The sequence below is a fragment of the Mustela nigripes genome, chromosome 4 (assembly GCF_022355385.1).
Source record: "Mustela nigripes isolate SB6536 chromosome 4, MUSNIG.SB6536, whole genome shotgun sequence".
In the NCBI taxonomy this organism is placed as follows: Eukaryota; Metazoa; Chordata; class Mammalia; order Carnivora; family Mustelidae; genus Mustela; species Mustela nigripes.
In genome coordinates this window covers 96,147,793-96,163,476 of record NC_081560.1, presented here as the reverse complement: position 1 = coordinate 96,163,476, position 15,684 = coordinate 96,147,793, and the positions used below count along the sequence as shown (strand labels likewise).

General features: G+C 43.1%; 1 protein-coding gene across 2 annotated transcripts in view; it reads right to left on the bottom strand.

The window, feature by feature from the left end:
- Positions 1-2,315: 2,315 nt before the first annotated feature.
- Positions 2,316-15,684, bottom strand: part of VWC2 (von Willebrand factor C domain containing 2) — a 95,383-nt gene continuing 82,014 nt past the window's right edge. Inside the window, exons 3-4 of one of the 2 annotated variants that reach the window (XR_009403885.1) lie at positions 4,017-4,425; positions 2,316-3,931 (exon numbers count right to left, since the gene is read on the bottom strand). Coding sequence is in view for 1 of the 2 variants with exons in the window: in XM_059397173.1 (XP_059253156.1) it covers positions 4,274-4,425 (152 nt within the window). In the remaining variant the exon portion in view is untranslated. Of the gene's footprint in view, positions 4,426-15,684 lie in introns of both variants that reach the window. The other variant, XM_059397173.1, reaches the window with a different exon arrangement.

The window sequence follows — 15,684 nt, the reverse complement described above, 5'->3', positions numbered from 1 at the left end:
CCAGGGAGTTGGGAAACAGAGGCCATGTTCAGAGAGTGGTTGGCGGCACCCAAAGCCTGAGGCTCTCACAGCCAGCAGAGACTCAGGGTGTGGGCTGTGACCTAGCTGTGAAGATGCCAGCCCATACCCTGAGGAGTTTGCCCTGTATTTGTTCAGTCAAAAACATCATCTGTGTTCAGGGAACGAAACTGGTAGACTGGGGAGGCTGGCAAGAATGGCAAGGATGAGCCAGCTCTACAGGGAACAGGGAGAAGTAGCCTCTAGCACACAGAACATATGAGCTAGAAACCTTCGTGTATTCCTGAAGGAGTGATTGCTCTCTCTGCATCTGAATACTCAGGAAAAGTGAGGGCACCAGCCATCCACAGGGGCTGCTAGTGGGAACAGAGGGCTGTGCAGGTAAGTCTAGTAACGACAGTGTGTGCCAATTATACTGGCTAACGGAGCAGATGCTGCAACCACAGGTGCCTGACCTGCCTTGTTGTGTGGATAAGGTGGCACCTAATCACTTCCCCTTAATTGTTTTTTAAGTAAACTCTACTCCCAACGTGGGGTTGAACTCATGACCCCGAGATCAAGAGTCACACGCTCTACCGACTGAGCCAGCCAGGTGCCCCTCACCTTTCCTTTTTACATGGCATTGCAGAAAAGCATCTGATTTTTTAAAAGTTATTAAGAGAAGACTCGATCTCTTGCCTATTAAAGCAGATATAGCAAACTGCTGATATTTGTTAAATTTGGCTTGTGTCTATAATTCTGTTTCCTGGATGTTTATATTTAAAAATAATGGATATAATTTTCAGTGTTCGGTTAAGTTAGTGTATACTGGGAGCATTTCAAATAATGGATACATTAAACACCTTTCACTGCTTAAAAGCAAAGCAAAAAAAAAAAAAAGAAAAAAGAAAAGAAAAAGAAAGAAAACACCTAAATTCTTTGAAACTGGATTTTTTAAACATTGTATACATACGACATTTGTGTTGGGGGAACAGAGAGGAGAGTTTCTTAAACATATTCATGTTGCTACAGATTTTTAAAATGGGTAAGAATCTATCTCTTAAACCTGTTTCATTGTGCAAAGAAGAAGAAGAAATTGAAAGTGTCAAAAAGCCCAAAGAAAAATGCTGAAATGTCAGCTTCAAGGCATGTAATCTCCTTGTGTCAAGGACGCTCTCACTTCTGCACCAGCCTTGGTGCTGGGTGGGGACGCGTCTCACATGTGCTGCAAGAAGGAATAAAATGCAGGGCTTTGAAATTACCCCAGACTTCCGTGAAATGTACAAGGGCTGACAGACCCACGCAACGACACAGGAAAGATCCTGTGACTGAAAGAGAACATCTCGCTTGGATGTCTGGGACGCCAGGTTCGATCGTTTCCAGAGTACATGTCGCTTCGCATGGGCAGATATGCAGGTTGAATAACTTGAAGTACATGTGTGCGTTACGTCTGAAAGCGCTATTTCCCTTTTCAACCCGAAGAAGTCACTTAACAACATAAAGGGACCCAAGGAGCAGACCTATGGGAATACTAAGAATTATGGCTCTCCAACACATCTGCATGTGAACTTTGAGGTTCCTTTTCAGGACCGTGTCCAAACCAGAATATTTTGGAATCGGATAACTTGGATGTGTATTTTCCTCTTTTTATAATGCAGTTATTAAGGTTGAATGAATAGAACAATGTCACTGTTAAAAACTTTTGCAAAAGATTCTATGGGAAAAAAGAAAATAAAATTTCAATGTGCTACCACCTTCTAGATGGGGAACCCCACACTCATGGCAAGAACTAACCTAAGAAAAATAAGTCTCTCTTAGACAAAAATGCAAATAGCATCATTCTACATTAAGGATACGCAGTGTCATTAACCCAGATTGGGCCACATGTGTGGTTTACGCAGTGTTCTTACGTGGAAAGAGGAATGAGGGGTTCGTCCCAGAGAGGGACAGGGACTTACTTCAGTGTAAGAACAGCTGCTGTGTTCCAGATCTCCACACTGCCCCTGGGACAAGGGCGGGTCACACTTTTAGAGCATGAGCAAGTCTGTTTCTCAAGGTGCTTTCCTGTTCACTCTATACGACAAAGTCCCAGGTTTCCCGAAATTCTCACAGGTCCCCCTGTACTTACTGCAGAGCTCACCACCCATGCAGGTGGGGACTTACATCATCACGGGAGGCAGGGAGACCCTGGGCCTCTGACTGAGTCTAACTGTAGCATGTTTCCTGGGGAGAGAAGAGGCTACTTTGTGTACTGTTAGCAATAGTCAATGACCCACCTCCCAATGGGGATTAGAGCCCACTGGTGGCAAAATCGTAATTTATATAACCTCGTCTCCAAAGAAAATCTACCTTTCGATAATAGAGTGATGATGGCCAATGTCTAGTAGCCTTTAGTTTAGTACGGAAGTTTAAGTTTTGGAAAGCAACTGGCTAGTAATTCCCCTGAGTGTTTTCTTGAAAATCTATGTGTGTGGAGCCCATTTGGCCCACGGCGGTTTGTGATAAACAAGATTCAAATTAAGCGTAAGCATATGTAAAGTTCTTGAGGCTTCGGTTAGTGCTGGCTGTACATTTATTAAGGTACATAGTGGTTCATGTTTTCAATAATGACAAATATATCCATTTTTCTTCATTAGTCAACCTTTAATGATTGAAGGGGTTTCTTAGATACTGCATGATATTTTGGTATTCTCTGCTCTTTTCAGGGAAGTTTTCCAACTTTCCTTTGAAAGTTGAAAAGGAAAGTTGAAAGTCTCCTTGAATTGACCTCCTGCCACAAGGCACTATAATTTCCTACTCGTGTTAAGTCTAGGGCCCAAAGCCCATGAAGACAAGAAACCATGCTTTATTCTCTTTTTTGTCATCAGATGATTTGTACCTAATCGCTGCTTAATTCAAAAATTTGGAATAAATAAAAATATGGAAGAAAAAAAAACCCTTTAAAGATTCAGATAATGACAATCATTATTTCTCACTGTATGCCTATTAAGACTGGTCACCTTCCCCAGCAGTGTGCCGGGGGTCAGTGTGATTGCTAAAGGCAGAGATATTCTGATATATGCATTGCTCAAGGATCGGGATCTGCAGTGGCTTCTCCTGCTCCCCTGTCCAAATGAGGAGAGGCAAAATCCGTTTGGGATTACAGGTAACCACACAAAAGTAGCTGAACACATGTGGGGTGCTGTGTTCACAAACTGGCTGGGACGCGCCTCTCTCTGCTCAGGAAGGACGCCTAATACAGGGCCATCTTTCATAGTCTACACTGCCCCTTACAGAGGGAAGTTGATCGTTCTGGTAAGAAACACGCATCCACTGAGAGGACAGGTGGGAATCCCTGCACTGTGTCTGGATTCCAGGTGGAGACTGCCTGGGGTTTGGGTTTTCCTCTATTCTGCTCCAGACTCAAGAAACCCCCCTATTTCACTGTGCGCTTCAGCCTGGTAGGACGGTAAGGCAAACTGTCCATCCTGCGCCATTGCTTGGCTTACGAGATGATTGAAGGCATGCCCGCAAGAGAAAGTAATGTGCGTGAGAATGAGCCCTATGCTTGTGTTCATCTCTGGTCCCCAACACAGGAGCCTTGAATACACAGAAAAAGTGCGTGTCGGTTAACTTTGTACCTTCCTCTCCCAAATGACTGAGAACAGAGGTGAGCAAAGCAGGGAGTCATCACGAGTAGGAAGCATGTTTGTGCAAAGGAGACCGGATCTTGTAAGGACAGACACGGGGTCTGTCTCTGTAACGAGACAGAACGGGACGGGGGTCAGGATTTCAGTATTTCATTTTCTTACGGTCCATCGATGGGCGCACTGTTCCAAGGTGTGAAGCAGAAGCCAGCCACCACTTAAAAGCTCACATGAGAGAATCGGGAACTGAAGACGATATGCAGGTACACAGTGAGCACGGTTGACAACACGGCATTTTTAATCTGTATCTATAGAAAACATTTATATAAGCTCTCTAATAGAGGGATTATAGAAATACATTTAATATAGAATAGTGTACTTCGGTGTACTTACTGTGAAAATAGCACATTTATTTAGAGAGAGGGTTTATGCCCAAAGTTCTTGTGGACGTTTGGAAACACACCCATTTCCTTCTTTTGCAGTAACTGTTAGCAAGAAACGCAAAAGTACCAACCATGTTCCATTGTCCTCATCAAAAAGTCTTCTCCTGTTGAATGCTATTCCCCAGAGTCATCATCTAGAATGTTCCCATCAGTAAAATGTTCTAGAAAAACTTTTTTTTGTTTTTGTTTTTGTTTGCGGTCCTGGGTCTACATCTGCCGGCACTCGTGCCTCGTGCACATGGCCTGTCTCTCGATCCTCCACGTGCCCTCCTCGTAAGTGCAGTGACAGATGGTGCACTCGTCCGTCTTGACTTCTCTCCCAGCTGGGATGACCGCCGTCTCCGCAAAGCAGTTTGGGCCTGCAATGCAGAAGAACATTTATATTAGCAGTGTGCATGAATACGCAATGCATTTCATTAGGTAGCCAGCTTTACAGGATGTGTTTTATTCCCTCTCCTATGAATGACGGTGGCAAAGTGACAACTTAAATGATACGAAGCACTCCCACGTTTGTCCTGAAATGAAACTGATGTTATTTCCATTTTTTATGAGAGGCCATACTGTGATTTTCACTAACTGTTCCATTCGGGGGCCTTCTACAGAAGTCCAATCTGCAATCATTTAATTTAATTAATTCTAAGGAATCACAGTAAAAAGCTAATTAACTGTGACTTTCAAAAACAACCAGCCTTATTCTTCATGGCACCTTTACAGGAGGAAGTTTAAATAAGCAAACTTCCTGGAGTCATAGTAAGCCCCGTGTAACTGCTGCACCTCTCAGAGCCGGTGTTTGGACATAGGCCCCCAGGGGGCTCTTCAAACACTGGCTGCTAGTCCTAACCCCGCAGTTCTGATTCATTCGGTGTGGGATGGGGCTGGAGAACAAGCTTTGGTGACATGTTCCCACGTGCTATGTGCTGCTGCCACTGCTGGTCTGGGATCCCCTTCGGAAAGCACCATTTAGCACTGGACCAGGCCTGTACATTCCACAGGCTTCCAGATCTGCTCTACCTCCGAGCTCCCTGTAAAATGGACACATGAGTACTTACTGGGGCCTAAATAAGGCACCCCACCCCCAGCTTTGAACTTCAACACTGAGTCAGTCTCATTCTCCCTTCTCTGCATCTGTAGTCTTTGATAACATGCTCACTACCAAAATATGTTTAATTGTGATGTTCACAGCCATAAAAGAGATGAGAAACATTCACCTGCAAGTTTTTTTTTTTTTTTTTTTTTTAACAAACTAATCCAAACAAGCTCCAGGATAAAAACTGGCTCTTATAATTCTGCTTTTCACATTAGCCAAGGGGTCGATGTCATCCTCTGGAACCTGTACCCCAGTATACACAGCTCCTTCTCCCTGCCAGGGCTCTGGCTTCTTCTTGCCCCTGGCCCTTCCTACTCAGACACAGCCCTAGGATTCAGCCCTTGCCTTATTTTTTCTCCACTGGAGACCTTGAAGCATTCACAATCATCCATCTGAGGATGAATCCAAATTGCGGCTCCGCTCTTCTCTCTCGAGCGCTGGTTCTGTATATCCAGCCTTACCAGGTGTGGTCAAGATCCTCTCCTCTGTCAGTTTTGGTGAATTACAGTATTTTAAATACAGACCCTCACCCACTCAGTCGGTCAACGTGAGATCCTCCATCTCTGCACATTCCCGCACAACCCACTTGGGGCTCCTCCTGACCTCTGTGCCCCAGGATGGCTTCCTCAGCTCTCTGTCTGAGGTGAGAGCCTAACAGTGGCATGGCAGCTGCTCCGGGCAGGACCCACTTTGTCCACACTGTGGCACGTGAAACACCTGTGAAATCTACAGTCCCTCTAGCTGTCTTTAGCATGTTTCTTTATTTCTGTTTGTTTCTTTTGCAGAGTTTAATCTAAGGACACAATCTCCTTCTAATTTTCCCTAATATCTCTCAGTGTGCTCTTCACACAGAAGACACACTTAGAAGACACAACTGTCCAGAAATCCTGTACTTGTGGGTGTAGGTCCTTACAGATCTCCTCTCCAGAAAAATCTGGATTCAAATGTGATACCTCTGCTTAATAGTTATGTGATCTTGGACTAAGTAATTTCATTGTTTTGAGCTTTAATAGCCTCTTTTACAGAATCTAGGCAGAGGGACCCGGATAGACACTTTTCCAAAGAAGGCATTTGGATGACCAACAGACACATGCAAAGGGGCTCCACATCACTCATCATCAGGGAAATGCAAATCAAAACCACAATGAGCTATTGCCTCACACCTGTCAGAAGGGAAAAAAACGAAAAACAAAAAAACAAACCAACAATAAACAAACAAAAAACAAGAAATAACAAGTGCTGGTGGAGATGGAGAGAGGTGTAAACCCTCATGCACTGTCGGTGGGAATGCAACCAGGGGCAGCCCCAGTGGAATACAGTATGGAAGTTCCTCAAAAAATGAAAAATAGAAATATTATATAAGCCAACAGTCCTGCTACTGGGTATTTACCAACTTGAAAGGGTGCCTGCACCCCCATGTTGTAGCAACATAATTTACAATCACCAAGCTATGGAAGCAACCTAAAAGTCCATTGATAGGTGAATGGACAAAGAAGGTGTGGAATATATATGCACTGGAATATTATTCAGCCATAAGAAAGAATGAAATCTTGCCACTTGTAACGACATGGATGGACCTAGAAAGTATTACGCTAAGGGAAATAAGTCATTCAGAAAAAGGCAAATGCCATATGGTTATATGTTTATGCATGTGGATGCCTAATTATTCTACCACCATTTGTTAAAAAGATCATCTTTTCTTCATGATACTGTGTTTACTTCAAGATCAGGTCACTCTATGTATTTGGACTTATATTTGGGTTCTCAATTCTGTTTATTGAGCTGGTTATATATTCTTTTGCCAATACCAATGACTCTCATTTCATGTGGGTTGTCAAACATGTAGGCACAGAATTGTTCTTAGTATTCCCCTGTTACCCTTCTGACGTCTGTAGGATCTGGAGTGATGTCCCCTATTTCATGGTATTAGTGGTTTGTGTCCTCTCTCTTCTTCCCCTAGTTAGCCTGGCTAGAGGCGTCTCAATTCTATTAATTTTTTTTTTTTTTTTCAAAGAACCAACTCTTGGTCTGTTTGACTTTCTCTGTTTCTCATTTTTTTAAAAAAATGATTTTATTTATTTATTTGACAGAGAGAGAGATCAGGTGCCCCTCTGTTTCTCATTTTGAATGGAATTTATTTCTGCTCAAATTTTTATTATTATTTTTTCTTCTGCTTCCTTTGGATTTAATTTGCCTTTCTCTTTCAATGTTTCTTAGATGGGAGTTCAAATTGATTTCAGTACTTTCTTATTTTCTAATATATACATTCAATGCCTTAAGTATCCCTCCAATCCCCACTTTTGCTGCATCCCACAAATTCTGATCATTGTGTTTTCATTTTAATGAAGTTCAAAAAGTTTAAAAATTTTTAAAATGTTTAAAATTTCTCTTGAGACTCCTTTTGTGATTTGTGTGTTTTTTTGGAAGGCTGTTGTGCCCCTCCAAGTATCTGTGGATTTTTCAGATATCTTTCTCTTATTGATTTCTGATTTAATTCCACTGTGGACAGAGAGCAGACACTGTATGACTTCTGTTCGTTTACATGTGACACAGTGTGTTTTATGGCCCAGGTTGAGCTCCATCTTGGTAAATATGCCATGAGAACTTGAGAAGAATGTGTATTGTGCCATTCTTGGGTAAAGTAGCCAATAAATATCAACTATATTCAGTTGATTGACGGTACTGTGTTCAACTACGTCCTTGCTCATTTTTTGCCTCCTGGATCTGTCCATTTCCAATAAGAGATGTTGAAGTCTCCCACTGTAATAGTGAATTCATGTGTTTCTTCTTGCAGTTCCATCAGTTTTTGCCTCTTGTACTCTGAAATTCTGTTGTTGAAGAATACATGTTGAGGGTTATTATATCTTCTTGGAGAACTGACCCATTTATCATTATGTAGTTACCTCCTTTATCTTGGATATCCTTCTTTGCTTTGAAGTCTACTCAAATTAATACAGCTACTTCTGGGGGCACCTGCGTGGCTCAGTGGGTTAAAGCCTCTGCCTTCGGCTCAGGTCATGATCCCAGGGTCCTGGGATCGAGCCCCACATCGGGCTCTCTGCTCAGTGGAGAGCCTGCTTCCCTTCCTCTCTCTCTGCCTGCCTCTCTGCCTGCTTGTGATCTCTGTCTATCAAATAAATAATAAAATCTTTAAAAAAAATACAGCTACTTCTGCTTTCTTTTTGTTAGCATTAGAATGCTTTATTTTTCTCCATCCACTTACTTTTAATATATATATGTTTTATATTTAAAATGGGTTTCTCATAGACAATACATATATATAGCTGGATCTTACTTTCTGATCTGTTCTACTTCTGTCTCTTAGGCCACTAACATTTGGAGTGATTATTGAGAGTTGCCTAGGTGGCTCAGTCAGTTCAGGATCCAACTCTTGGTTTGGGCTCCAGTCATGATCTCAGGGTCATGAGACTGAGCCCCATGTCAGGTTCCATGCTCAGGGGGGAGTCTGCTTGAAGATTCTCTCCCTCTTCTCCTCCCCCGACTTGTGCACACTAAAGCACCCTCTCTCTAAAATAAAAAAAAAAAAAAAATCTTTGAAACAAATAAAGTGATCATTGATATAATTGTATTTCTAGCTACCATATTTTTTACTCTTTTCTACTTGTTGCTTTTATTCTTTGTTCTTATTTTTATTTCCTTCTCTTTCTACCTTTTCTGATTTAACTTAGCACTTTATAGGATCAGATTTTCTCTCCTTCTTAAACATATGTTGCACTTTTTTTTTTAACTAATCCAAGCCCACTTTCAAATAACACTATTGAGCTTCAAGAATAGTGTGAATAATGACAAATAACAAATAATCCCAACCCCTCCCTCCCAGCTATTGCAGCTATATTACTATTAATTTCACTTATTCATAAGCATAACTAAAGGTATCTATCCAACTATGTATCAGCATATGTAACTGGATCTATGGTTAATAGTTTCATTTTGAATGAATTATTATCTGTTAGATCACTGAAGGTTGAGAAAAATAAGGGGCATCTGGGTGGCTCAGTCAGATAAGTGTCCAACTCTTGACTTTGGCTCAGATCATAATCTCAGGGTCATGAGATTAAGCGCTATGTCCAGCCCCAAGTTGGGCTCGATGCTGGTCATGGGGCCTGCTTAAGATTCTCTCTTCCTCTCCTTCTGTCCCTCCCCACTGCATGCACACGCTCACTCTCTCTTTAAAAAAAAAAAAAAAAAAAAGATTAAGAAAAATACGTTTTTTTCCTACCTTTCCTTATTCATTCTCTGATGCTCTTCCTTTACATAGATCCAAGTGCCTGCATCTCACCTTCTCTCTCTCTCTAAAGAGCTTCTCTTAACATTTCTTGCAAGGGAGGTCCACTGGCAGAAAGCTCCCTTAATTTTTGTTAGTCTGATAAAGTCTTTATTTCTCTTTCAGTTTTCAGGATATTTTTGTAGGGTATAGAATTCTTTCAATATGAAATATTTTAATATACACTACTTGCTTCAGTGGTTTCCAAAGACAAGTTGGATGTGATCCCTTTATTTGCTCCTCTATGGGTAAGGTGCTTTGGCCTCTGTTTCTTCTCTGTTTCTCTTAAGAGTCTTTCCTTATCTTTAATTTTCTGAAGTTTGACTATGGTATGCCTAGGTGTAGGGTTTTTTTTTTTTTTTATTGTTGTTGTTGTTTTGGGTTTTTTTGTTTGTTTGTTTTGGGGTTTTGGGGGGCACTTATTCTGCATGGAGTTCTTGAGCTTCCTAGATCCATAGGTTGGTGTGTATAAGATTAATTTGGGGGGAATTCTCAGTTACTAACTCAAATATTGCTTCTGTTCTTTTTTATGTGTCCCCCCTTTCTGGGATTTCCATTATGCATACATTATACCTTCTGCAGCTGTTCCATGGTTCTTGGATAGTTTGCTGATCAGCCAGCAAAGGCATTCTTTATTTATGTCAGTGCTTTTGATATTTCTATAGCATTCTGAAATTTATTTTTGGTTCTTTCTTAGAGCTTCCATCACTCAACTTACCCATCCATTCTTGTTTGTTGTCTATTTCCATTAGAACATTTAACATATTAATCATAGTTACTTTTTAATTATTTGTTATTTGACAGAGAGAGATCACAAGTAGGCAGAGAGGCAGGCAGAGAGAGTGGAAGAGAAGCAGAAGCAGGCCTTCTGCTGAGCAGAGAGCCCTATGCAGGGCTCGATCCCAGGACCTTGGAATCATGACCTGAGCCAAAGGTAGAGACTTGACCCACTGAGCTACCCAGGCGCCCCATTAATCATAGTTATTTTAAAATCCTGGTTTGAAGGGCACCTGGATGGCTCAGTCAGTAAAGTGGCCAAATCTTGGTTTCAGCTCAGGCCATGATCTTGCACTCATGAGATCGAGCCCCACATTGGGCTCCATGCTCATCAGGAAGTCTGCTTCCCTCCCTCTTAGTTTCCCTCTGCCCTTCCCCACCACCTCTCTTCTAAATAAATCAATCTTGAAAAAGAGTAAAAATAAAATCCTGGTTTGAGAATTCCAACATGACATTATCTGACTCTGGTTCTGATACTTGCTTGTCTCATCTTTATGGCCTTTTAGTATGCCTTATAATTTTTTAAAAAAAATTTTGATAGTTAAAGACATAATATATTGGATAAAAGAAAGCACTGTGAATAAAAGTGTAGTAGCATGGTGGTAAGGTGTGGGGGAGAGGAAGCATTCTCCAGCCTATGACTCCATCTCAGTTTTTTCCCAAGCCATTGACTCTGGACTGTGAACCTCACAAATGCTTCTTATCCCTACATCCACTTTGGCTGTCCAGGATGGCTAGATTGGGCTGGAATTGGGTACTTCCCTTTTCCCATGTGGAAGGCTAGGGCGAGATAGGGTTGGCTATGTCCTGTACCCCAGGTCAGTTAGACTGTCAAATAGTTTCTCCTGAGGGAAAAGAATGCTCTGAACAGTTTCAAAATGGGTATTTCCTCCTTCTCCCTTCCCTAAGACATCAAAGCTCACAAAATTAGTGGAATCCTCCATGACTAGGTCCTGTTGGAGTTTTTGACTCTCAGACTCACCAAGCAACTGAACCTCCAGCAACTTGTCAATTACAAGTTGGGTCTTCATCAACTATAATTTAGGATTTTTAGCCCATCACTGGTTCCCATGGAGGTTCCTTCTCTTCTAAGTTGGCTTCTCTGTATCTGTCTGTGTCTCCAGTTTTAGCGGGAGCAGTTTGCCCTGTGACCTTACTTCTCTGATGAACTGGAAACCACAATGACTGATTTTTGAAGACTAAACAAATTTTGCATACCTTAAGTAAATCCCAACTTGGTTACAGCATAAAATTCTTTTTGTATATTGGTGTATTTTGTTTGTTAATATTGTAGTAAGAAATTTTGTTTTTATTTATGCAGGATATTGATTTGTAGTTAAAAAAAACTGTCTTTTTCTCTTGCCTTTTTTTTTTTTTTCAGCATAACAGTATTCCTTGTTTTTGCACCACACCCAGTGCTCCATGCAATCCATGCCCTCTCTAATACTCACCACCTGGTTCCCCCAACATTCCACCCCCCGCCACTTCAAACCCCTCAGATTGTTTTTCAGAGTCCATAGTCTTTCATGGTTCACCTCCCCTTCTAATTTCCCCCAACTCCCTTCTCCTCTCTAACTCCCCTTGTCCTCCATGCTATTTGTTTTTCTCTTGTCTTTACCTGGTTTTGGTATCAGAATAACACCGGCTTCATAGAATGGGTTGGAAAGAATTCCATCCTCCTCTGTTGTTGGAAGACATTGCATTGAGGTCATATTAATTCTTTAAATACTTGGTATTATTCCCCAGTTGAAACCATTAGGGTTTTTAGGGAAGTTTTAAAATTATTAATTCAATTTCCCTAATAGTTTTCATATAAATTATCTATTTCCCATTTGGATGAGTTGGCGTTGTTTTTATTTTTCAAAGAATTGGCACTTATCCTCTGGTTGTGAAATTCATGCATGTGGAGCTGCTGACAGTATTTCTTTGTCCCTCCTTTCATTTCTGTTGGGTGTAGTGTGGTGTATCTTGTTATATTCCTGTTGTTAGTAAATTGCACCTTCTCCCCCCACTAAAGTCCTTCATTTTGCTAGAGGTTTATCAACTTCATGGATCTTTTCAAAGAACCAATTTTTTTGTTCATTGACATTTCTCTAGTGATCTTCTGTTTTCAATTTTATTGACTTTTTTCTTATCTTTACTATTCTTGTCTTGCTGCTACTTTCGGTTTATTTGGCTTTTCTTTCTCTGGTTTCTTGAAGTGGTGACTTAACTGATTTGTAGTGTCAGCATTCGGTTTCATCCATTTCCCCTCCCGTACTGCATTAACTGCCATCTCACAGGTGTGGATGGGCTGTATTTTCCCTTTTCATGAAACAGTCTTACAGACTTATAACTCAAGAACTACTAAGAATCTTGAGGGGAAAACAAACAAAAACCCACCCACTTCTGCTTATGCTAAGTTGGTAAAAGTTGGTAAAACTAAAAGATAAATTATTGAAGAGAATCCTGATGTATAAAAATAGATTCTGGCTACTTTAGCCATTTAGCTGCAAATAAAATTCCAGACAGTTTACTTCATTAGTAAATATGGGGATATAAATAGGTTTTAATCTTTATTAATTAATCTCATTATACTATTTAACTTTCATATTTATATGCTACTTTAGCAGAAACAGGAGGCATAGAGAACAATTTTACAAATATGGAAAATGAGACTTAGAACAACTATCAGTCAAGTCTCACGACTCCTAATCAATTACGGCTACAATACGTTATGTTCATCGGGCCCGGTTGTTCGGAGAGGACCCTCCGGCTAAAGATGGCCGATTCCGAAATGAACACAGTATAGAAGGCTTTTCTTGCCTCTGGGACAGTTGTTCCAGGGGACAGCTGGCAGGCACGGCCACATCAAACTTCTCTGTGCTAACCTGGTGTCAGGGCAGAGGGCTCGCATTGCGGATGGAAGCCGTCATCTGTACCGTCAGGACCTGGCTGCGGCTGGACGAGCCTGAGGCAGGGCATCGGAAGAGCCTGTAGCAGTCCGAGCGTGGCGAACGGAGGTCTGACCACCGGCGGCCGACCACGGCAAGGAGCGTCTCTCCTCCCAGCACGGTCCTCCACACTGCGTCTCCCGAGGTAGTGGGTCCAGTTCCCTGTTCTGCCTTGGTCACCTACACAAGTAGCCCATGACAGGTGTGTCCTCTTAGTGTGTACTCAGCTCAGGGCATGAGGCTGAGCTTACAGATTCCAAGTCCAGAGGCACCTGCTGGGACTTTCGTCATGAGCCACCGCCCTGGCTGCTCCTGCGTGCGTCTCCACTGGAAACTCCCGCATCTCCACCGGAAACTCCCGCGTCTCCACCGGAAACTCCCGCGGCTCCACCGGAAACTCCCGCGGCTCCACCGGAAACTTCCGCGGCTCCACCGGAAACTCCCGCGACTCCACCGGAAACTCCCGCGGCTCCACCGGAAACTCCGTCCACAGTGACAACCTCCGTGGCCATGACGGGTGCTTTCCCTGATGGGGCGTCCCGGCGGGCAGGAGCCACGATCCCAGGGTCTGGGATGGAGCTCAGTTTATTACTGAGTTATGGTTACAGTTACAGTACAGGTACAGACGGGTTGCAGTTCTAGAATGAAGTCATGAATTGACCTAGCTCAGTGAAACTAACACGTCCAGGCTGATGGACAAGTTGCTGATGTGCTTGAATGTTTACAAGCAATGTACGCAGCAAGACGACCTGGTGTTAATGAAGGCGCAGCTACGCAGGTGCCTGGAGGCGTATCGCCTTCTCTTCCATCAAAGACTAAACGCTGAGGCACAGCCCTGCTCCCGAGAATGACAGGGAGCTGGAGCAGAAATCCACAGGGTGTAGGTGCCCAGCGGGGCCAGCACTGGCTCAGGGCAGCTCATGTTATCTGAGGTACCAGATTACAGGCATTTGCTCCCTGGGAACCATGACATTAATATAAGAATAATTTCCAAGTATGCCGAACTTGAACACCAGTTCCTTGACTTGAAACAACGATGTTCTTTCTACCCTATTGTAAGTCACATTTCCTACCCATAAATCTGACTTCTGAATACGAAATCCCCCTGCTGGTATTTACAGGGAAAACGATGGTTTCAATTTCCTTGTCGTGCACCTGGCAGATATGGTGCCTTGCAGGGCACTGGTCTCAGAAAGGAAATACTGTTTCCCTAATGTGCATTCTCATCTCCCAGCCAAATCAAATGAAGTAACCAAGTACATGTTCGTATGTGTGTGCATACGTGTCCATGTGCACACATGTTCTTCAGGGAAGGATCTAGTACAAGATCATCGTTTAACCAGGAAGCAGCAGCAGGACAATTAAAATAAGGATAAATTTAAAATGGCACTAAATTGTGCACGGAAAGGAAATAGGTTTGATTTCTGTAAAACAGACCTTTTTGTAAGAAAGCTGCCTCTGCCGGAGGAATATACTGTCCTCTGGACAGCTCTGGAAGTGAGCAGATGAGGTCGCAATGTCCCACCTTTCCAGTCCTGGGAGCTGATGTTCCCTTCAGCTTCCTGGGAGAACCCCCTTTTTCCGATTCCTGGAACTTAGGAGTAGGTAATCCTGGGTCATCTTACCCCATCCTTCCGAACTGGTGCAGTTTACTCTCTGACCCCAAGCATGCACTGAAATTCAAGAAGCCAAAAAAAGTCCTTCCCTTTTAAGTGACACAATCTCCAAAAACGCCTTAGTTAAGTAATGAGACCTGAAAGAAGCATTTTCCAAAGTTCTGACACATGGTGAAAGGCCTGCAGTTGGGAAGAAGTCCCCACTGTCAAATCACCCGGGGCAGGCCTCGTGGGGTCTGTGCCCTGCAGACCCAATGGGTGTCTTCACTGTTGGATCTGCACTGAGAGCCTTGGAGGACGGGCTCACGTGTGCAGCCTGCTCAGAACTCAGCTGACCATGGAGGCCTTTGTGCACAAATGGTCACTCCTATCCTGAGGGGCATTTTTATTCCGCAGAGCGGTGTCTGATTAGGGAAGCAGTAAGAATAAGTGCAGGGAGGAGACGTCTCCCCCGCCCCCACCGCCACGCCCTGCACAGCACCGCAGAGCCCACAGGTAGACAGGGGGGCAGCACAGGCCAGCTCTCCAGCAGGTAAGCCGGTGCGCAGGGCCATCCCACAGCCCCCGAAATGTTTCCTAATTCAAGCACGCTGTACACCTTGTTACTGGGGCATTTTTAATGCAATCGTTTTATTTTCCAGAAAAAATGTACAAATATTCGGTTGTAAGCTGGGTGAATTTTTCCCCAGTCAACACACCCATGAACCCGCCACACAAACTGAGGATGGGGACAGGACTGCGACCTGAGTATCCCCCTGTGCCCCGGCCCCAGCGAGCCACAGACCTCATAGGGCCACACGTGTCTGCACTTCGTAGGAATAGAACCCTCATGCACAAACTGGTCTGCGGCAGGCAGCTCTTCCCAATGTGATGCTCCCGCCATCATGCGTCTTTAGCTCATTCGTGTTCCATTTTCTGAA